Source organism: Pongo abelii, chromosome 3 (assembly GCF_028885655.2).
Source record: "Pongo abelii isolate AG06213 chromosome 3, NHGRI_mPonAbe1-v2.0_pri, whole genome shotgun sequence".
Lineage (NCBI taxonomy): Eukaryota > Metazoa > Chordata > Mammalia > Primates > Hominidae > Pongo > Pongo abelii.
In genome coordinates this window covers 166,845,324-166,868,517 of record NC_071988.2, presented here as the reverse complement: position 1 = coordinate 166,868,517, position 23,194 = coordinate 166,845,324, and the positions used below count along the sequence as shown (strand labels likewise).

The following is a 23,194-nucleotide window of genomic DNA, read 5'->3' as shown; positions in this document are numbered from 1 at the left end:
TTTCTCTATTTTATATAATATATATTTTATAAAGTGAATTATTTTCTGTTTGTAAAGGGCTGATTCTCTTGGGAAGAATTTCAAAATTTGTTAATTTTTTAAGGAAAATTGGGAATAATTTTTTAAGGAAAATTGGGGAGTAATTTAGTTTAATATGGATTATATGGACTAATGTACTTGTTTGCTGATTTAAAAGGATAAATACTGAAATATTAAACTGAGTAGGAGCAAAGCAAAATTTATGCTTTTGTTTGATCTGCCTTCATCAAAATTTCTACAAATTTTATTAAATGTAATCTTGCTATTTTTATCATGGCAATAACAATTATACAACATTTTTAATTATATTAAAATGATTTTTGTGTCACAAAGAAATTTATTGAAATAGAAAAGGACACAAGAATGCTGAGAAAAATATTGAAAAGTTGTGCTGGTTTGCTTCATTTTAAAGAGAAATTTTGATAGTTTAATAATGAAAGATAAATTATAAATTTAAAAAAACTTGTATTTACTAAAGCCTGGGTTGAATGAAAACATTGATAGCAATAAACTCCATTATCATTTAAAGCACTTTGAACAGAAAGTACTTTATAAATTTAATAAAATCCTGTATATACTTAAATACCAATATATGTATGGATGTAAATTGCTTAAGCCAAATCATACAAATTAGTTTATTTACCCTCCTCCCCAAATTACACTGTTCATAAATTTTAAACTTTATAATTTTGTGACATTTATACTTTTGCTTAATTATCTCTTTGGATTAATTTTAGGTTTTTAAAAAATATCAGGTAACAGGTGAACAACAGGACCTATTGCCTGGTAGCACTACAGTTTCAGCAGCTTAGGTATCTTTGTGAAAAAGCATTTGTGCAATTATAGAATACTTTATTGCATTTTCCCCTTATTTTTAAAAGTAGAACAAATGGAAAAATTAAAGTGCTGATGTCATTTAAAAAATAATAGATTGGGTGCGGTGGCTCACGCCTATAATCCCAACACTTTTGGGAGGCTGAGGTAGGAGGATTGTTTAAAGCCAGAAGTTCAAAACTGGCCTGGGAGATAAAGCAAGATTCTGTCTCTACAAAAAACTTAAAAAATTACCTGGGTGTGGTGGTACACCCCTGTAGTCTCAGCTATTCAGGAAGCTGACATGGATCACTTGGGCCAGGAGTTTGAAGCTGCAGTGAGCTATTGTCATGCCACTGCACTCCAGCCTGGGTGACAGAGCAAGACCCTGTCTCCTAAAAAAAAAAAAAGGATACGTAATAGATGCTAGGCTTAATCACAGTGTGTTAATACTTGTGAATACGTTAGAAATCATTAGACTCAACTAGATATTCCTTGGACTTTAGTAGTTGCCTACATATTGAATTATGAACACCAAAAGGAAATGTTAAATATTTATTGTCAAAGATTGCGACTGAACCATCTGGTATAATTTAGGATTGGGTAGATTTTTTTTAGCACTTGAGAACTAACTTTCCTACCTCTATTGGGCAGATTTTTTTAGCACTTGAGAACTGACTTTCCTACCTCTATTATGTAAGTTCAGGGTTCAACTTTCTTCCATTTGATTTTCATCCATATTTTCATGAAACATTATGTACTAATGGAAGAACTTCTGTATCGAAAAAATTGTATTACAAACAAGTTTGAAAGAAGTTCAATTTGGAGTTTATATTTTGTTAAACTATTTGGTTCCTTAGATGTTTTTTTCTTCACATAGAAAATAAGCAACTCTTGATTTATGTAGCAGTTTCTCAGCTAGTTGAGAAATAATTTATATGTATTACTGATCTGTTAAGGTGAACGTATATTGTAACATATATAAAGCAACATTATTTTATATCTCGTGTTTTAAAATTAGAACAAGCTGTTTCTCTGCTCTGGATGAGAACTTGGTGGGAGCATATAGCACACTTTTTGGTAACATACCCAGTTTTATGTTTATTTCAAATGGCAAAATATATTTTAGAAATAAAAGTGTTCAGTTCTGGTGAATAGTGAAAGCCTCAATCTTGGTTTAAAGTTTCTTTAAGGTTTATTCCTCTCCCTAAACTTGGGCCTGTTGCAAGTTGGGTGTAGTTTGCTTCTCTTACCCTACCTAGTTTTTTTTTTGGTTTTTTTGGTGTGTTTTTTTGTCCTTTCACATTTCTGAATTTGTTAGATCTGCTAGTATGGGAACGAAGAAGAGGTAAGAAAAGAAGGAAAGTCTGTAATTGCCAATTGTGTCTTGGTGGTATGGCATTGATGTTCTCTGTACTTGGCTGTATGTTTAAAGCTGACTATTATCTTATGGATGCTTTTGTGGGTTGAGAGAATCAGCCACCACATTCACTTAATGCTATGGATGATTCATCTGCAGTTCTCTTGTTGAGGGTATATTAATCATCTTCTTTTTTGCATGGTATTACCTCCAGCTTCCTGATGAGGATTATTCATCCTTTCTAGAAAGAAACTAAGATAACCCTTCAGGTTATCAGGTTATAAAGTTCCCTTTTCCCAGTTTCCTGAGACATTTTTGGATTTTCTCAAATGCCTTTTCTGTATCTGTTCATACGGATCATATGGTTTTTCTTTATTCTGTTGAGATGGTGAATAATAAAATTCAATATTTAATTACTTATTATTTATTCTGTTGAGATGGTGAGTAATAAACAATAAAGATTTTTTTATTTGTAGTAAAATATAAATCTAAGTTTACTGTTGTAGCCTTTTTATTTATTTATTTATTTTGAGATGGAGTTTCACTCTTGTTTCCCAGGCTGGAGTGAAATGGCACGATCTTGGCTCACTGCAACCTCCGCCTCCCAGGTTCAAGCGATTCTCCTGCCTCAGCCTCCCAAGTAGCTGGGATTACAGGCATGCGCCACCACGCCCAGCTAATTTTGTATTTTTAGTAGAGATGGGGTTTCTTCATGTTGGTCAGGCTATTTTCGAAATCCCAACTTCAGGTGCTCTGCCCTCCTCAGCCTCCCAAAGTGTTGGGATTACAGGCGTGAGCCACTGTGCCTGGACAGCCATTTTTAAATGTACAGTTCAGTATCCTTAAGCACATTTACAGTGTTGTGCAACCACTACCACCTCCATCTTCAGAACTTTTCATCATCCTGTGTGGAACCCATTAAATAATAACCACCCAATTTCCTTTTCTCTCCAGCCCATGATAATCACTGTTTTATTTTTTGCCTCTGTGTGTTTCACTGTTCTAGGGACCTGATATAAGTGGAATTATACAATATTTGTCCTTTGGTGTCTAACTTATCTCACTTAGCCTAATGTTTTCAAGGTTCATTCATGTTGTAGCATGTGTCAGAATTTCATTCCTTTTTAAGGACGAATAATATTCCATTGTATGACTGTGCCACATTTTGTTTATCCATTCGTCAGAGGACATTGGGTTGTTTCTACCTTTTGGCTGTTGTAAATAATACTGTTATGAACATTGGTGTGCAAATATCTGTTCAAGTACCTGATTTCACTTCTTTTGAATATATATCCAGAGGTGGAATTGCTGGATCATATGGTAATTCTATGTTTAAGTTTTTGAGTCACCTCCATACTGTTTTTCACAGTAGCTGTACCATTTTACCTTCCCACTGGTAATGCCCAAAAGTTCCATTTTCTCCACATCCATGCCAACATTTGATAATAGTCATCCTAATGAGTCTATCTCATTATAGTTTTGATTTTCATTTCCCTAATGTTTTGTGCTATCAAGCATTTTTTTCATGTGCTTCCTGGTTATTTGTATATCTTCTTTAGATAAATGACTACTTAAGTCCCTTCCCTCTTTTTACATTGGGTTGTCTTTTTGTTGTTAAGCTGTAATACTTCTTTATATGTCCTGCTGCAATTGCTCAACTTTGCCATTGTAGTGTTAAAGCTTCCATAGACAATGTGTGTATGATGGAGTGTCACTTGGTTTCAATAAAATTTTATTTACAAAAATAGGTGGCGGTCCACATTTAGCCTGCAAGCTGTAGCTTACCAAGCCCTGCTTTAGAGCAGAAGTTCTCAAACTTTTTAGTCTCAGTACTGCTTTAAACTCTTATTGAGGACTCCAGAAATCTTTATATATATATCTCAATATTTACTATTTTAGAAATTATAGATTAGGGACTTTAAATTATTTATTCACTAAAAAATAAACAATTAACCTATTATGTGTTAACAACATAAATAACAATTTTATGAAAAATAACTGTCTCTTTCCAAATAACAACAAAAAATAGTGAGAAGAGTGTCATTGTTTACATTTTTTGTGAACCTTTTTGGTTCACAAAAAATAGCTGGAGTCTCATTTCTGCTAGTTCATTAAATCTTTTACAATATCCCATGTCAGCCTGTGGAAAACTCTACTACATACTCAGAATGATTCTGAAAAAGGCAAATTGCATCTTAGTAATATTAAGAAAATAGTTCTGACCTTGCTGATCCTCTGAAAGAGTCTTGAGGTCCTCCGTAGGTCCCCAGACCACTCTTTAAGATCATTTCTCTTGGGCAAGATTAGCCTCATTACTAAGGCTTGACTCATCTGGGATCTCAAACGAATGTCTTAGGTATTTGAAGAGGACTTACCACTTCGGTTATTGGGAGCTTTAATGATTCCCAGTCCTCTGTGCCTGCTGGAAATTGTTTGGCTTACTGCTTTCCAGTAATTGTTCTTTCCCCAGTGCTTGTTCTTTCCCCAGTGCTTGTTCTTTGCGTATCCTTGTGAAGTTTTGCTGTATGCATGTTCATATTGTGTTCAGGCATAGAATGAAGGGGACCCCACGCGTATTTCTGGAGTTTTTTCTTTGTGTAGCTTATTCCTTATCAATTCAGTAGACTGCTAGATTCTCTTTGGCGTCTCCCTCTTCACATTGCAGTCTCCAAATTGCCTGCAGCCAGAAAACCCAGTTGTTTGTAGGGCTCATCTAATTTATTTTCTTTCTCTCAGGACCTGGAGGCCTGTGCTGCCTGTTGCTCAGCATCTGTGGATGCTTCAGATATGTTCTCCGGTATTCTAGTTGTCTGTAGTGGGAAGGCAAATCATGTAGCAGTTAACCTTCATGAGCAGACATCTCAGACTTTCTTATTTTATTTTATGTTATGTTATGTTATTTTATTTTTATTTTTTTATTTTTTTAATTTTATTTTATGACCGTATCTGCTGAAAATTATGCATTAAGGTCTCATATATCCTTTCAAAACATGGTCTTTGTTGTTGTAGTCTTCCGTGAAAACTTTCATTTTAGCATCCTGTTAACATTGATACAGAGGACGTTTTTCACGTCTTATTTTGAGATGGAGTTTCGCTGTGTCACCAGGCTGGAGTACAGTAGCGCAATCTTGGCTCACAGCAACCTCCATCTCCTAGGTTCAAGCGATTCTGCTGCCTCAGCTTCCCAAGTAGCTGGTACTACAGGCACACGCCACCATACCCAGCTAAGTTTTGTATTTTTAGTGGAGACGGGATTTCACCATGGTGGCCAGGATGGTCTCAATCTCGGCCTCGTGATCTGCCTGCCTCAGCCTCCCAAAGTGCTGGGATTACAGGCGTGCGCCACCGCACCCGGCCCCCATTTTTCACTATTAGACCAGGAACATATATGGAAGAATGTAGTTATTTATAAATATTTGCTTCTGATTTAAACAACTATGTGGACTCTTTATTTTGTCTCAACCTCCTGGTAATGTATCTAGCATGTTAAGAAGAACGATTTTAAAAACATGTTTTATAACTGTTTTGTTTTTTACATTTAGCTTTAAATGTAAAGCTATCGTCTATCACATACATTTAGTTTTAAGTTTTGTACCTTAGGGTTTATTAGTTACTCTTATATAATGTAGTCACGTAGACCTGGATTAAATTCTGGCTCTGTGCTTTACTAGATGTGTAAACAAGGACCACTTACTTAACCTGATGTGAACCTCAGTTTCTGCATCTGTAATACAGACACAGTAATGCTGTATTAGTTAGAAATCAGAACATCTAGTAGCAGAGCTTTTGATAATGGTGTTTTCTACAAGGTGGAAATTTATTTCTTCTACCTCTTCATGTAAGAGGAGCCTGGCAGTCCAGGAGTGGTATGGCAGCCTCACAGTGTGTTTGTGGACCCAGTTTCCTTCTCTTTTTACATTCCTTCATTCTTAGCTTGTAGGTTTTATCCTCAAGGTTGTCTTATGGTCCAAGATGCCTACTGGAATTCCACCTATCATGTCCATATCCCAGGCAGCAGGAAGTAGATGAGAAAGGTAAAAGGGGCATGTTTTTCTTTTAAAGAAACCTTCTTTAGTACACACCATCATTTTGTTTAAATCTTACTAGCCATAGCTTAGTCATATGGCTATACCTAACTTTAAGGGAAGTTGGATCTTTTAGCCAGATGTTATGAAGAAAGAGGGGATAAAGGGAGGTTAGGCAACTAGGAATATCTGTCACTAATGTCTTCAATCAGAATTTCATGGGTTCCAAACCCAATGAGAAATTATTCAGTAGATGCTCCTATCTGTGGTAGCAGGAGGAGGCCAAAATATCAACTTTATAAAACAGACAGAACTGATGTTTGAGAAATATAACTGCATTATATCTTAGTCAAGTGTGTTTCCTAATATTGAACCCTAGAATTAAATAGTCTTACCCGTCCAGTTATACCACTAGACCAGGTAGCATGTGCCTCTATTAAATTGGTGGCCTGAAGGAACAAAGCAAATGTTTGGTTCCTGCCAGAAGCTCTTTCTCAGGAGAAAGCGTGTAGTGAGTGAGGGGATAGAGAGTGTCCAGGAGTGTTACTTATGTCATCAGAAATAGGAAAGTATTGCCCTCTTCCTTCCCCGCTCTTGTAATATCTTATGCTACGAATATAGCATGATGCCTGGCATATAGTGAGCATTCACTATGGAGTGATTATTATTATAATGATGGTTTTGAGCAGTTTGAGCTACTGCCTTTATGTGTAATAGTCTGTATGTTTAATCTTACCACATACATTGCTATTTGAAAAATAGCATGCTTTTCCATGAAATATTTTTAAAATTCATCATGAGATAAAATTGATAAATGGTTTTAAAATTTTTTAGTCTACCTTTTAATTGTTTTAAACTTTTGGTTAGGCCACAGTTTCCTGTGCAAATTTAATGAAACTATGTATATAGCAAATTATACGTACGATTTCTGTGGGTACGTGAACCTTACGATAATAACTCACGGCTTAGAAAAAATTTAAAAAACTACAGACACCTACCTGTTACTGTAAACTCATGTCAATGACTATCAAATGAGCTAAGCACAATTAATTAAAAGGAAGTTTTGGTTAAAATCATGTGAGGTCGACAGACACATTTTTTTTATTTCAACTGTGCCCTCCTACTAGCTTTTTGACCTTAAGCCAGTTATTAACCTGAGTGTTCTGTTTTTTTTTTTTAAATCAGAAAAACGGAGATAATAATAGTTCCTATTTGACAACATTGAGAAATAAATGAGACAATATGTGTAAGAGCATTACTTCTGGGCCAGACACAAAATATTCACTTGCTCTTTCCTGTTACTATTTTTATTATCATTAGTGTTTTTAGTATTTTTTGCTTTTCTAACCTTGCCCTGATCATCTTGAAGGCAGTGAATAAGTGTACCTGAATTTCACAATTTAGAAACATAATTATTCTGAGCAAAAAACTTGATCCTTTAGATCTGCCTTTCTTTTCTTCCTTAAAAAAAAAAGTTCTTAAGAGCCATCTTCGTGATCTTTGATCTCTCCATAAGAAGAAAGATCATTTACTTCCTGCTTATGGCTCATCAAGGAAAAAGGTCTTCAAAAATTTCCTGTCTTTCTTTGCTTCCTCTCCTGTCTCCTTTCTGGCTCAGCAGAGAGAAAGATGTCAGTTTGATACCTTTGGCCTCTTTTAAAAACCTAATAATGGTCTTTATCATGTCAGCAGTTCCTGGGTATTTAGTGTTTTACCTCTTGATCCAAGGAAAAGTCCTTAACTTTCCCTATTCCTTTCTAATGAATAGCTTAGGCTACAGAAGTTTGGTCTCCTTACTAAGAGCTACAGAGCCCCTGCTGTTTTTATAGGCTGACTTTTGACACAGAGTACTTCTGTTCAAGGAGCTCATTGTTACAAAGTTAGTGCCAGTTTATACTAGAACTTAACTTTTAAAGCACGTGTAAATAGATTTCTTAATGGGTTTTTAGGTAAGTTTTTAAAATCACCTAGATGTTTATTTTCCTGGTGGCCAAATGGCACATGCTCATTCTGAAAAATTGTTCAGAAACTATAAAAATCATAAAGAAGAAAATAAAGATCTCCTATGGTCCCATCCCACGAAAACAGTTAATTTTACTGTTTTTGGGTAATTCCACCTAGGTCTTTTTCTATATACAAATACAGATTTACATGCCTTTAAAAAATTGTTGTTTTCTCCCAAATGTGATTCTTCTGTATATATTGTTTTGTAATCTTTTTTCTACTGTAACTATATATGTACATGATTATTTTAAATAGTTCTATAGCAGTTCGTTGAATGGCTATATTGTAATTTATTTAACCAATTCCCTGTTGCCATGGATATTTAGGCTGTTTTTAATTTTTTAGTGATTTAATCACAGGACAAGATTTTTCTGCATCCATTTTTTTCTCCAAGGGCAGTCTTCATTAGACATCAATTTTTGAGTGATTGTGTTACTGTATTTTAATGCATTCTCAGAAGTTTGAATTAGTAGGTCATAGGTTGTGTTTCTACTAACTGGTGATGAAAGCACCTTTTTCTAATCAAATTTGAGTACTATCAGTTGTTTAAATATTTTCCAGTATGATGATAAAACTAATATCTCTGTGTGTTTTAATTTCTCTTTCTTTGATTATTAGACGTTGAACACATTTTCATGTTTTGTTGGCCACTTGCATTTTTTCTGAGGTTCGTTTTCTATTATATATTTCTTCTTTCCCTAGGATATGTATATTTTAAAATCAATAGCAAAAGAAAGAAAGAAAGAAAAAATCAACAGCAGAATTCTATTTCTTGCATTAAAACTAGGTTGTTGTATTTTTTAAGAAAGGTAGTTTTCTCTTTGCTGGACTCAGTTCCTCACTTAGCTAGTTATTTTCAAGTATTTAATATAGGAAATGAAGTAAGTACTTAGTAAAGGAAACCAAACTTATGAGAATAATTTCTTTGTCTAAAATACAAATGAAGAGGATGGAAATCCTTAATGCTTGTTTGCATGATAAAGTACCTAATTTGGCTTAACTGATCCTTCTTTGCTTGCATCTGGCTCTTGACCATGTTCTACATAGATGTCTGTATAATTAACATATTATCTGGACCTATATTTAACATATTATCTGGACCTATATTTAACATATTATCTGGACCTATATTTAACATATTATCTGGACCTATATTTAACATATTATCTGGACCTATATTTTTACATTTTTCATTTTTGTTGAAATTAAAAGATATGAAAATGTTGATTCAAATACTCCTTTTAGCAAACTATGATTTTTAAAATCAGAAGATAAGATGCATTGGAAATCTTTTCATATGATGAAGTGCATGTTATTTTTACTTTATTGCTTTTAGAAGAAAAACAACAGTGAAGACATTATGTATTTATGCAGACTACAAATCTGATGAAAGCTATACTCCAAGCAAGATCTCAGTCAGAGTAGGAAATAATTTTCACAACCTTCAAGAAATTCGGGTATGTCTTTCATATTTTTAAAAATATGTAATCTTTTAACTTTTACTTATTAGAAGGTAGTCACAGTTGACATTACATTAGACAGGTTAAAATGTTAATATATAAAAGAAAAATATTGGAGAAAACATGTTTGAGTGTAAAATTTTTTTCTTCTGAATTCTGATTGTTCTATTTTTTCCACAATATTTTATTATTGAAATTTTCAGACATACAGAAAAACTCAAAGAATTGTACAGTGAACGCCAGTATACTCACCTCCTGGATTCTTCAGTTGTTAATATTTTGCTGTATTTGCTTTATTACAATCTGTCCATCTAATTTTTTTGTGCATTTAAAAATAATTTGCACATATTTGTCCATTTCACCCCAAATACCAGTGTGATATATTGGTAGAGTTATCAACATTTGCTTAATTTTCATTTTTTAAGATAAAATTTATGCATAATTTTGCATAATCTTAAGTATATTACTTGGTGAGTTTTGACAAACACATACATTTATGTAATCCCAACCCCTGTTAAAATATAGGACATTTCCACCACTCCAGAGAATTCCATCATATCTGTTCCCAGTTCAGTCTTCATCTCTATCCTACCCTCAGGAATAACTATTATACTGGTTTTATTGATTGATTGATTTTTTACCATAGATCCATACTGCCTGTTTTACAGTGTCATATGAACAGAGTCATACAGGATATAACTTTTATGTATGGCTTCTTTCTCTCAGCCTAGGGTTTTTGAGATTTGTCCACGTAGTTGAATGTGTCACTGCTTCATTCTTTTTTACTTCTGAGTTGTATTTCACTGTTTGAATATACCACAATATATTTATCCTGCGTGAGGTTATTAGGACAGTGCTTTAGTCCTGAAGTATTTCAGAGATATTTTCAATGACTTTGAACTACATAATTGTGAAGCTGTGGCTGTTGACATTTTTTGGTCAGAAAATCATTAAGCCCAAATAATCATTAAAATCTGGTGGTTCTGAGAGATTTGGGAAGCACTTGTGATCTTTGAAAGGCCTCCAGTTAATTTGTGGTCTTGGCTCTTATTTGACTTAGTGTTTATATTAAGACTGTGTCTCTAAATTTATATGTTTTATCTGAGTTAGTAATAAAATAATATAAATCACATGTACTTTCATTGTTTTCTCATTAAATAAGTGTTGTTCTCGTAAAACTTGCATATGTATTGACAAATAAGAACAGGTGAGGATATTGTCCAAGGTATTTTTGTTGTTGTTTTGTCTTTTGAGATATTCATTGTTTTTAAAAAAATTATTAAATAAAAATTGTATCATGTACAGTATGATGTTTTGAAACATATATACTTTGTAGAATGACTGAATAAAGCTAGTTAACATGCATTACTTCACATACCACTTTTTTGTGGTGAGAACTCTCAAAATCCACTCTCTTAGCAATCTTCAAGAATATAACACATAGTTTATTAATGTAGTCACTGTTATATACTGGATCTCTTGATTTTATTCTTCCTATCTAACTGAAATTTTGTACCCTTTGACCAACATTTCCCCAATCCCTCCTTCCATTATAGCCCCTAGAAAGTCATTCTCCTTCTGCTTCTGAGTTCAACTTTTTAATATTCCATATATAAATAAGATCATGTGGTATTTGTCTTTCTGTGCCTGGCTTGTTTCATTTAACAATAGTGTTCTCCAGTTCCATCCACGCTGCTGCAAATGATAGGATTTCCTTCTCTTTAGGGCTGTATGATATTCCATTGGGTATATATACCTCACAGTTTATTTACCCACTCATTCATTCATTGATGAATACTTAGGTTGATTCTGTATCTTAGCTATTGTGAATAATGCTGCAGTGAACATGGGAGTGCCATCTTGCTGACATCTGAACTCAAGTTGTTTGTTACTTTGAGATAACTTCTTGGTCTTGTTATAGACAATTATCTTAATTTACTTTTTTTTTTCTTTTTTTTGGAGACGGAGTCTTACTCTGTCGCCCACACTGGAGTGCAGTGGTATGATCTTGGCTCACTGCAACTTCTGCCTCCCAGGTTCAAACAATTCTTAAACCTCAGCCTCTTGAGTAGCTGGGATTACAGGAATGCGCCACCATGCCCAGCTAATTTTTTCTATTTTTAGTAGAGACAGAGTTTCGCTGTGTTGGCCAGGCTGGTCTTGAACTCCGGCCTCAAGTGATCTGCCTCTCTCAGCCTCCCAAAGTACTAGGATTACAGGCGTGAGCCACCATGCCTGGCCCTTACTTTTAAGAAACCCTTCTTGAAAACTAATTTCAGCTTCTGAAAAATTGAAAAATTGTTGTAAATTAGATAGTTTTCTTTTAATTTAAAAACATTTCTTCTTTTGTCTGACAGGCCATGCTGGTTGATGTGTACTTCCTGTGCTTGAATAGATTAATAAATAAATCAGCTCTTAGTCTTCTTAAGTTTTTCTATTCACCCAGTGCTTTTTAAATTCAGAATATTAAAAATTTTTTTTTAATCATCTTTTTTTTTTTTCTTTTTTTTGACAGAGTCTTGCTCTGTCACCCAGGCTGGAGTGCAATGGCCTGATCTCAGCTCACTGCAGCCTGTGCCTCCCAGGTTCAAGTGATTCTCCTGCCTCAGCCTCCTTTGTATTTTTAGTAGAGACGGGGTTTTGCCATGTTGGCCAGGCTGGTCTCAAACTCCTGACCTCAAGTGATCCACCCACCTCGGCCTCCCAAAGTGCTGAGATTACAGGTTTGAGCCACCGCGCCTGGCCTCTTATTTTTGGACCAATTGACAGCCCTTCTTTTAGTCACATATCTGATACATTTAATCGGTGTTTAGTTCTCTGATGACTTGACATATTAAATTGTATTTTATTAAAAATTTCACATTATCAAATAACTGGATCACTCATATTGGTGAGTCTTTTGTAAGTAGAGTTGGCTTGTTTTGATTTATAACTAAAGATTTATCGTATAGCTCCTCAGGCAGTTGTGATAAGTGAAACACTAGCAATAAAATGTTTTGATTTGATATACGTGGTATATATTTGAAACTTCCACTAGATGTCACTGTTGTCCTTTATTTTCTAGTTTCGTAGCCTATTTGTAATAAGTTCAAGACCTCATGTAATCTTAGTTGTACTTGTTTTTCCTAGAGAATATATATTCAAGAACTCTTTGATGCATTTTTGGGAAGTGTACATATTCATATGAAATTTCTAGGTATCTGTATTAAAGATGTTTTGTATTCTATTGTAAATTTTACTGACATTAAATAAGGATTTTGAGAAGTTAACAGGAGAAACTTTAAGCGATATTTGGACCTTGTAAAATACTTTTAATCTAGTCTTTGCTTCTATTATGTCATCTAAGCGCTGAAACATTAGCCATATAGAAAAAGAACTCTTATAGGTAGTCTCTTAATTTTTTCTAAGTGTGTTTATATTTCTATTTAGTGACCACATAGCCTCATGAGACCAGTAATACAAAATATTACCAGGTGATAATGTGAGTTGTTTTCCTGGAAAACTTAATGAACATACTACTTTTCTGCCATAGTTCTCACTAAGGAACCATAATTTTTGGATGTTGCTTTAAATTATTAGTGCCTAGCTTTTGCGGCTCGTGATATGAATACTTTTATCTTTTAATTATACATCTTTGTATGAGATTTATACTGTTTACCTTTTTTTCTTTGTAAGTTAAACAAGAGCCTGATAGCACTTTGCTTTTTAAGGAAAGAAGAAGCAGATTATGATTTTATTTTTTCTGTTATTCTACCACAATATCTAAATATATAAAAAAAACTTTGCTGCTTCTGACTCAGATACTAAAACAAGTAATTAAAATAATGTGAATTTTTATGAGGTTTTCAGAGTCATCATTTCATTAGTTATAGTACTGATTTAACAGAGTGGAAAATCCACCTAAATCTTTTTTATTTTTCCATGGATGTTTGCCCACTGGAGAGTGTAGTGTAGTGTGTATTGAAATGTTTTAATAGATTTTCCTTTTTTTCCACTAGAAATTATAAATTTGTTTACTTAAAATGCTTATTTTTTGTAATTGTTGATTTGAAGTAGTAACTTAAAAAATAGTCTAAGATGAGAAAACCATATAGCTACCTTATTTAGCAATAAATTATTCTTTTTCTATCCTATTTATTTTCCTTCATTTTAGTTATGAAGCATGTATTGTATCTAGATCTTTGTTACTTCTATTGATAACTCTCTACAAAGGCATCAGACCCTTCCTTTAATACCCTAGAATGTGTATTTTAACCACTATACCTGAGGACTTAAATTGAACTTTCTGCTGAATAGTCACAAGATACTAAAACTGGATTTGGCCAAACAGAATATTTTTAATGACAAAATTGAAATTATTTATGCTTCTCATTCTACTTTCTTGTATTCAAAATATCCCATTCCACATAAATGGAAAACCAACAATTTAAGAACATTTTATAAGATGTTTGCAATTTATTGCTTCTACACAAGAGACTATTTCTATATAGAAGTGATAATTTAGCATTTCTGAGTCTACATTGTCTTTCTTTGCAGAATGCTTCATCTCAGTTGGTTTACTTTTGTGCATGAATTCATGTTATTCAAGAGAAATTTTCAAATCAAGATGGTAGTTTTTAAATTCTTAAATCCCTTGCGTTTTAGCATTATGTTTTGATTTAATGTTCTTTTCTTTTGCTCTCGGAAGGAAAAATAATGTGTGAGTTTTTTTTTTTTTTTAATCATTTAGAGCAATGGACCAAAGAACATTCTATTTTAGATGTGATCATTATAGCATTTTAGAAAATATCTCTAGCTGAAATTCAAGGATACTTAAAGTCCTTTTCAGTTTGCTAACTAGTTATTGTTGTTTTTAAAAATTATTGTAGAATATTTTGTACTTAAATATGAAACTAAAGCTTTTTTTAGACACTGTGACAGTTCTCAAATTATTTCTATATTGTTATATGAGAAACAACTTGTTAAGGTTAAGTAGATACTTTCAGCATATGTGAAAGTTGTCCTTTGGTTTATTGCTTCTAAAATTTGTGGCCACGAAATGATAAAATATTGATAGAGCACAAGAGCACAAGATCGAGTACTTAAGTGAATTTTAAGCCCTGTTTTTGTCTTCAGATAATAAAGCTGTTACCAAGTGATTTTTTTTAAAGGAGGCTTGAAATAAGTCTTCAGTGTTAAAGAGAGCTGTCATGTTTTCCCATGGTTTCATGTGGCCTTTCACTCTCTACTTGTGTCTTATTTCAGTAGCACAACCATGTGAGTCCATATATGGTACTTTGACAGAAGTGGTTAATATGTCAGTTCTTCTGATAAAATAATATTTCCTATTAAAATTTGAGTTCCACTAATGTATGTGATAGAGTAAGAAGATGCAGACAAAAGTTCTGGCTCTATTTGTTGATCCCAAAATCTACTTATATTTGCTTTCTTATGAGGGGCCTATTTTAAACAATTTGATATAAAGTGGAATGACTTAGGCAGTATCTATAAACATAAATTGGTTTGATAAGACAGAAAGTGTAATTTATCAAGTCTTTGGAAAAATAGTTTTTGTTGAATTTAGCTAGTTTAAAATATTTTTTAAAAAAAATTAGTTTCATAACTAACTTTAGTTCATCTTTGAAGTCATTGTAGAATGTTTTGGTGTGATACACATAATTTTTAGGCCAAAAAATGTTATCTTCTAACCTTCTCTAAAAGCAATATATAGAATTTTTGAAAACTTTTATTTATTATTGTATGCGTCACCTATTTCCAAAATGGAGTTGAGGTAACTATGCATTTGGGGTATATTTCCTTTTGGAACTAAAATATGTTATACAGAAAAGTATCATCTGTATTTTTAAGAAGAAATATCATCTATATTTTTAAGAAACTTTATTGTATCTTGTTTTTGTTTGACCAGAAACTTATACTATAGATTATTTAAGAGATGTAGTCTGGCATTTCATACAAAGCAGATTCATGCTTTATTCTGTGAATAATGCTGTAGGGCCTGCTAAGTGCCAGGTACTGTGTTAGATGCTGGGGATACAATAAAGTCACAGTTTATGCCTTTGAGCACTTCATAGTCTCATGGAAGAGATATGCAAAAAATTCTCAGTTGCCATATAGTATAGTAAGTACCTGGAGGTGGCTATGGGAACACAATGGAATATTGTGTTTAAAAACACAATATTGTTTTGTGGTTTTTAAAGCCCAGTGGTTTAAAAAGCTGAAGAGGTCGATGGTTTAGCTGACTGTTTAGGATAAATACAGAGCCTATTCAGGTGCACAATCAAGTGGAGGCATTCTACCAGGGTCATGATGTACATAAAGGTATGGAAGCACAGTAGCATGGTATAGTGACAGAAGTACAAGTAATTCATTCTGCCATGGAAGCTGGATAGGTCTGAGGGAGTGGTAAGAAAGACTGGAGAAGTATTTATTCATTCAACACATTTATTGTGATGTAACATGGTTCCCATACATAAGTTTACATTTGTAGGGAAATAAATATAGTATATAATTGTTTCAGTGAAAATGTATAGTCAGATTGTATGTAATATCAGACATTAAATGAGGAAACATTGACACAGCTTAATCATGGGAATGGGGGAGCTGGAGCACCTAGAGACCAGGTAGGTATAATATTAGCCAGGTGAAAATTATGAGGATTTAATTAAGGCTATGGCAGTTGGGTTCCCTATATTTGAAATAAATTAAAAGGACTTGTGACTGATTGCTACCTGGGATATATTCAGAATATTGGGTAGGATTTGAGTAAGTAGAAAGGGGCATCTAGAATTCTCAGCTTAGGCAACTGGTTGAAAGTTGGCATTTACTAGTAATGGCATACAGAGAAGGAACATTCTGAGGGGGAGGGGCAGAGAGAAAGGGGCTTAGATAATGAGATTAATTTTGGTCACTGATTTCTGGTATCTCTTCAAATGGAGGGATTTTCAGTAGGTAGTCCATGGATAGTAGGGTATGGTATATGGATCTGAACCTAAGGAAAGAAGTCTGGGTTAGAGATACAGATTTGGGAATCATCAGTGTGTAAATAGAAGTTTAGATATAAAAGAAGAGTGCTAGGGCTGGAACCATGAAGATGCCAATATTCAAGAGTTGGATAGGAAAAGGTTATCCAGTGAAGAAAGCTGAGAAGAACTCTCAGAAAGATGAGAAGAAAATTAAGAGAATATGTTGTCATATTCTCATATGAAGTCAGGATTATCTAGGCAGATAGGGACTGAAACATTTCCTGTATTTCATGTTTTAATAGGCAGTTTACTTAATGTAATTTACTTAATGCAATTCTGAACTAAGGTAGTTCTTAAAACTTGTTTAAGCACTCTTTGGAGTAATTGTTTCTAAATTTATAGATTGGGGACTAATGAAATGATTTAATAGCAGGAATTCCATCTTTTCTTATTATAATATTTGTGCCAAATAAGATGATTCTGAGGAGGATTCTTGTTTTGTTTCATAATGTGTTGATTTGGAAGGTTTTGTACTGCTAATGCATACTTAAAGTAAACTTAGAAGTTGATGAATTTTCTTTTAAGAGCATTGTCCTGTAAGGTCACTTTTTTCAAGTGATCTTTTGCAGCCGTTATAGAAGACCTGCACTGTTTCTTTTAGGCAAAGTGGCAATGGTAACAGCCTAGGGCAAAGAAGACAAAAAACCCACAAAATCTAAAAACACTTTATTTAACCATATGACAGGATATGATTCAATAGAAATATGCATTTTACTTATGAAAATGACATGGTTTTAGAAATGCAGATTATCAATCCCTCTTATAAGGAAAACATACTGGGAATATAGCCTGCTGGTCAGAGCAGGGATGGGCACTTGGCTGAGAACCTAGCATAGTGTCTGAAACAGTAGGCATTTAATTAAAAAGTTGTTAAATAACCACACTGTTACAGGACCCTGCCACTTACCCAAACTTGTTAACCTTTGGGTCGGGGATTTCCGCACTATAGTCCGTTCAGTGGTCGCCAGAAAGATGTTACAAGGAAAGGGGTCCCAATCCAGACCCCAAGAGGGGGTTCGTGTATCTTGTGCAAGAAGGAATTCAGGGAAAATCCATAAAGTGAAAGCGAGTTTTTTAAGAAAGTGGAGGAATGAAAGAATGGCTACTACATAGAGCAGCCCTGAGGGCTGCTGGTTGCCCATCTTTATGGTTATTTCTTGATGATATGCTAAACAAGGGGTGGATTATTCGTGCCTCCCCTCTTTAGACCATATAGGGTAACTTCCTGACTTTGCCATGGCATTTGTAAACTGTTATGGCGCTGGTGGGAGTGTAGCAGTGAGGACTACCAGAGGTCACTCTCGTGGCCATCTTGGTTTTGGTGGGTTTGGGCCAGCTTCTTTACTGCAGCCTGTTTTATTAGCAAGGTCTTTATGACCTGTATCTTATGCTGACCTTGTATCTCATCTGGTGACTTAGCATGCCTTAACTGTCTGGGAATGCAGCCCAGTAAATCTCAGCTTCATTTTACCCAGCTCCTATTCAAGATGGAGTTGCTCTGGTTTCACACGCCTCTGACAATACCAGCAGTTCATAGGCTTGCCATTGACCCGTGCTTGTGTAGTTTGCTTCAAAGAGATTATCTGGGCAAATCAGATTCCCTGTCTCAGACATTTTAAAAACTTTTTTAATTGCAAAAAACATATACCACAAAATTTACCACCTGAACCATTTTTTATGTACAGTTAGTTCAGTAGTGTTACATATATGGTATTCACGTGGTGTGAATACACATTTCCAGAACTTTTTTGTCTTTCAAAACCAAAAATCATAGTCATTAAATAACAACTCCCAGTTTCCCCCTTCTCCAGGCCCTGGTGAGCACTGTTCTAGTTTTTGTTTCTATGAATTTGACTGCTTTAGATACCTCATATAAGTGAAATCATACAATATTTGTCCTTTTTTGACTAGCTTACTTCACTTAGCATAATGTCCTCAAGGTTCATGTTGTATCATGTGGCAGGATTTCCTTTTTTTTAAATTTAATTTATTTTTTATTTTTTTAGACAGAGTCTAGCTCTGTCACCCAGGCTGGAGTGCAGTGACACGATCATGGCTCACTACAACCTCTGCCTCCTGGGTTCCAGTGATCCTCATGCCTCAGCCTCCTTAGTAGCTGGGACTACAGGCGCACACCACCATGCCTGGCTAACTTTTGTATTTTTAGTGTAGACAGGGTTTCACCATTTTGGGCAGGCTAGTCTCGAACTCCTGACCTCAGGTGATCCGCCTGCCTCGGCCTCTCAAAGTGCTGGGATTACAGGCCTGAGGTACCTCACCGGCCTCCTTTTTTTTAAAGACCAAAGAATATTCAGCAGGTGCAAAATGTATATACTTCATTTTGCTTATCTGTTCATCTCTCAGCGGTCACTTGGGTTGTTCCCACCTCTTGCCTAATGTGAATAGTAGTGCTGTGAACAGTGGGTGTACATGTATCTTAAGATCCTTTATTCAGCTCTTTTGGGTATATGTGCAGATGTTGGATTTCTGGATTACAAGTTAGTTCTATTTTTAATTTTTTTGCCTTAGAAATTTAACTCAGAAGAAACAGAGGCAAAGTTAGCATTGACAAGATCTGATACTGAGAGATAGTGATATGGAAAAGGGTGGGTAAGGTGAAGGGCCATGTACAAACTGAAGTTATAAAGTAGAAGAGTACAACTATAATATACGGGAAGACACAGAATGGTGTAAAATGAATAAAATAGATGCAAGGGTAGATACATAACAAGGAGAAAGAACAATAAACTTGAGCAGGTGGCTGGTGTCTCTAATAGTCTTCATTTACTGACCTCTTTCATACTTGACCACTCTTTCCTGAGTTCCATGGACACACACATGCACACACCCACACGTGTGCTGCACGCACACACACACGCTATTCAGTATGTCCCCTCATCCTGTGGTAAGTTTTTTTTTTTTTTTTTTGAGACAGAGTCTCTCTCTGTTGCCCAGGCTGGAGTGCAGTGGCGCGATCTCGCTCACTGCAAGCTCCACCTCCTGGGTTTACGCCATTCTCCTGCCTCAAACTCCCGAGTAGCTGGGACTACAGGTGCCCGCCACCATGCCCGGCTAATTTTTTGTATATTTTTTTTAGTAGAGATGGGGTTTCACCGTGTTGGCCAGGATGGTCTCAATCTCCTGACCTCGTGATCTGCCCGCCTCGGCCTCCCAAAGTGCTGGAATTACAGGCGTGAGCCATCACGCCTGGTGTGGTAAATTTTGTGTAAATATTTCTGGCAACTAACATGTTGCTGATTAAAACAGTAGTAATCGGGCTGGGCACGGTGGCTCAGGCCTGTAATACCAGCACTTTCAGAGGCCGTGGCGGGCAAATCACGAAGTCAAGAGATTGAGACCATCCTGGCCAACACGGTGAAACCCCATCTCTACTAAAATTAGAAAAATTAGCTGGGAGTGGTAGCGAGTGCCTGTAATCTTAGCTACTCAGGAGGCTGAGGCAGGAGAATTGCTTGAACCTGGGAGGCAGAGGTTGCAGTGAGCCGAGATTGCGCCACTGCAATCCAGCCTAGTGACAGAGCGAGACTCCATCTCAAAAAAAAACAAACAAAAAAACACACAGTAGTAATCAGCTGAAAGTGCTGCCGTAAATCTTGCTGAAACTACCTGCTGAAGCATTTTATCATAATTTAAAAGTATATCTTAATAGAGGTGAGCCTACTCAGGAACCTCATTTTTTTTTTCAGCCTCATGTTTTACATGTGGTAAATGAAGAATCAATGGATCTTCAAGTCTCAGGATAAAGGAATGAGAATATTGAAGCAGAAACTGCAAATAAAAGACAATGCATACTTTTCTGTGTCCATTTCTCCTTCATAAAGGAATTAAGAGAATTCTTCATACAAGGATTTGTAGATATTTGGGAATCTTTCCTCTTGTATTTGAAATTATAGTTGATGGTACAAAACAGAAACCATAGCTTAGCCATCTCACCGCTTTTTTAGAATCAGTTGCCTACTTTGTAATTAGATAGCTAATTAAGAATGATAATTAGCTAATTGGATGGCCTACAACTAGTCTTGATTTCTTATACTTAATTAAGTAGGACAGAGGCAATACGTAGAGGAAGCTTTCTAAGAACTTACAATGAGAAAAGATCTAGATTTAGACTAAGTGGTACCATAAGTATGAGGCAATAGTAGGGAAATTGTTCAGATAATATGTTAGCTATGTATTTTAATCTTAATTGAGCCTAAAGTCTTTAGATTTAATCTTGTTCCAAATTAACATGTTTCCTGAGTAGCTATGTGAATTTTCTGTTACTTATTTTTGATAATGAAAAGATTAAATTCTTGTTCTGGTTCTTATATATCTCCTAAGTTCCCATTCTTTGCCACCAGATAAGCAAAACATAATGGCAAGTCCCTCATATTGAAAATATGTAATCTTCTCTAAATCTGCTTCCTCATCAGTCAGGATAAGGTTTCTTAGGATTTGCCTGGCACACTTAGCTAAAATAATAATAGTATTTATAGTACACTGGCAACTGCTGTTTTTCCTACTTCTTCCCTGAGACTGTATATATGCTGCTAAAGAAATGAGATTTTTATAATAAATGAGTATCCCTTTTTTTTTTTTTTTTTTGAGACAGAGTCTCGCTCTGTTGCCCAGGCTGGAGTGCAGTGGCGCGATCTCGGCTCACTGCAACCTTCGCCTCCCAGGTTCAAGCGATTCTCCTGTCTCAGCCTCCCGAGTAGCTGGGATTACAGGTGTGCACCACCGCGCCTGGCTAATTTTTTGTATTTTTAGTGGAGACGGGTTTTCACTGTGTTACCCAGGATGGTCTCAATCTCCTGACCACGTGATCTGCCTGCCTGAGCCTCGCAAAGTGCTGGGATTATAGGCATGAGCCACCGCGTCCAGCCCCCGATATTTTTTTTTAATAGGAAAACCTCTCTAATTTTATAATAGAAATCAATATAGTTATTTGTAATTGAAACTTATAACCAGTAACAACTAAAATACTAGTTTAAATCTATTTTATCTGTGAGAACAACTAAAATTAGAAAATACGTGGATTCCACCTCTGTAAACTGGTTAGGCTAGTGTTATTTTACTAATTTTTAAATTTGGTTTTTTAAATTGACAGAAAATTGTGTATATTTATGGTGCTTATAATGATGTTTTGATATTTGTATACATTGTGGACTGACTAAATCAAGCTAATTAACATAGGTAATACCTCACATATATGTCATTTTTTGTGGTGTGAACGCTTAAATCTGTGTTAGCAATTTTCAAGTATACAATATATTATTATTAATTGTACTCATAGTGATGCACAATAGATGACTTGAACTTATTTCTTATGCCTCACTGAAATTTTATGTCCTTTGACCAACATCTCCCAACTGTCCCCCTTACTCCCAGCCCCAGGTAACCATCACCCTACTCCCTGCTTCTGTGAGTTCAACTTTAGATTCCGTGTATAAATGAGAACATGCAGTTCTTTTTTCACTCCAATTTTTTAAAATATTACTTAAAATCATATTTTCTTTAACATAGTTTTTCAATTTTGTAGGAGTTAACCTAAGTAATCAGACTATGGGAAATCCTCTGAGGTTGACTAAAAGGTACTCTGTGATTATTTAATAGATAGTGTCCTTAGACTAAATTAAATTTTTCAGGAAAATTATAATATCCTTCAAAGTCCTGTTGGCTCCTTCTCTCATTTCACTTAATTATGGTGAACCTGGCCAATCCATATATATAGTTTACATAGAATGTCTCTTTACAATAACTGTATGCAATAATAACTATGTGGCTGTTGGCTTATTCCTCTAACTGCATGAATTTTTCATGAATTCTTTGAGATTCATGAAAAAAAGAATAGTTCTTTAAAAATTACTGCATCCATTTTCATTGTCTACTAAGTACTACACAGGCCCACCTCATTTTATGCTTTTCACCTTATTGCACTTTACAGATAACTGCATTTCATTACAAATTGAAGCTTTGTGGCAACTCTGTGTCAAGGAAGTCTATTGGCACCATTTTTTTTAACAGCGTGTGCTCAATTCCTGTTTCTATCACATTTTGGTAATTCTCACAATATTTCAAACCTTTTCATTGTTAGTATATCTTTTATGGTGATCTGTGATCAGTGATTCTTAATGATAGTATTGTAATTGTTTTGGGACCCCATGAATCATGCTCATATAATATAGCAAACTTAATTGATAAATACTGTGTTCTGACTACTCCACCAACTGGCTGCTTTTTTATCTCTTTCTCTCTAATTGTGCTTTCCTATTCCCTGAGACACAACAATATTGAAATTAGGCCAATTAATAACCTAATTAATTGGCATGATTCAATTAGGCCTCTAACTAATGATGATGGTCTCTAACTATTTAAGTGAAAGAAAGAGTTTCACATCTCTCACTTTAACTCAACAGCCAGAAAGAATTAAGCTTAATGAAGAAGGCATGTTGAAAGCCAAGATATGCT

The 23,194-nt window shown here is 34.8% G+C and overlaps 1 protein-coding gene across 19 annotated transcripts in view; it reads left to right on the top strand.

Moving 5' to 3' along the window:
- ANAPC10 (anaphase promoting complex subunit 10) overlaps window positions 1-23,194 on the top strand; it is a 209,576-nt gene that overhangs the window by 24,050 nt on the left and 162,332 nt on the right. For 14 of the 19 annotated variants that reach the window (XR_010139802.1, XR_008524790.1, XR_008524791.1 and 11 more), the window contains one exon: window positions 9,578-9,698. The exons of 1 other annotated variant lie outside the window; for it this stretch is intronic. Coding sequence is in view for 15 of the 18 variants with exons in the window: in XM_054554527.2 (XP_054410502.1) it covers window positions 9,578-9,698 (121 nt within the window). In the remaining 3 variants the exon portion in view is untranslated. Of the gene's footprint in view, window positions 1-9,577; window positions 9,699-9,904; window positions 11,070-20,430; window positions 22,188-23,194 lie in introns of those variants that run through there. 4 more of the 19 variants (XM_054554523.2, XM_063723683.1, XM_054554524.2 and 1 more) reach the window with 2 other exon arrangements.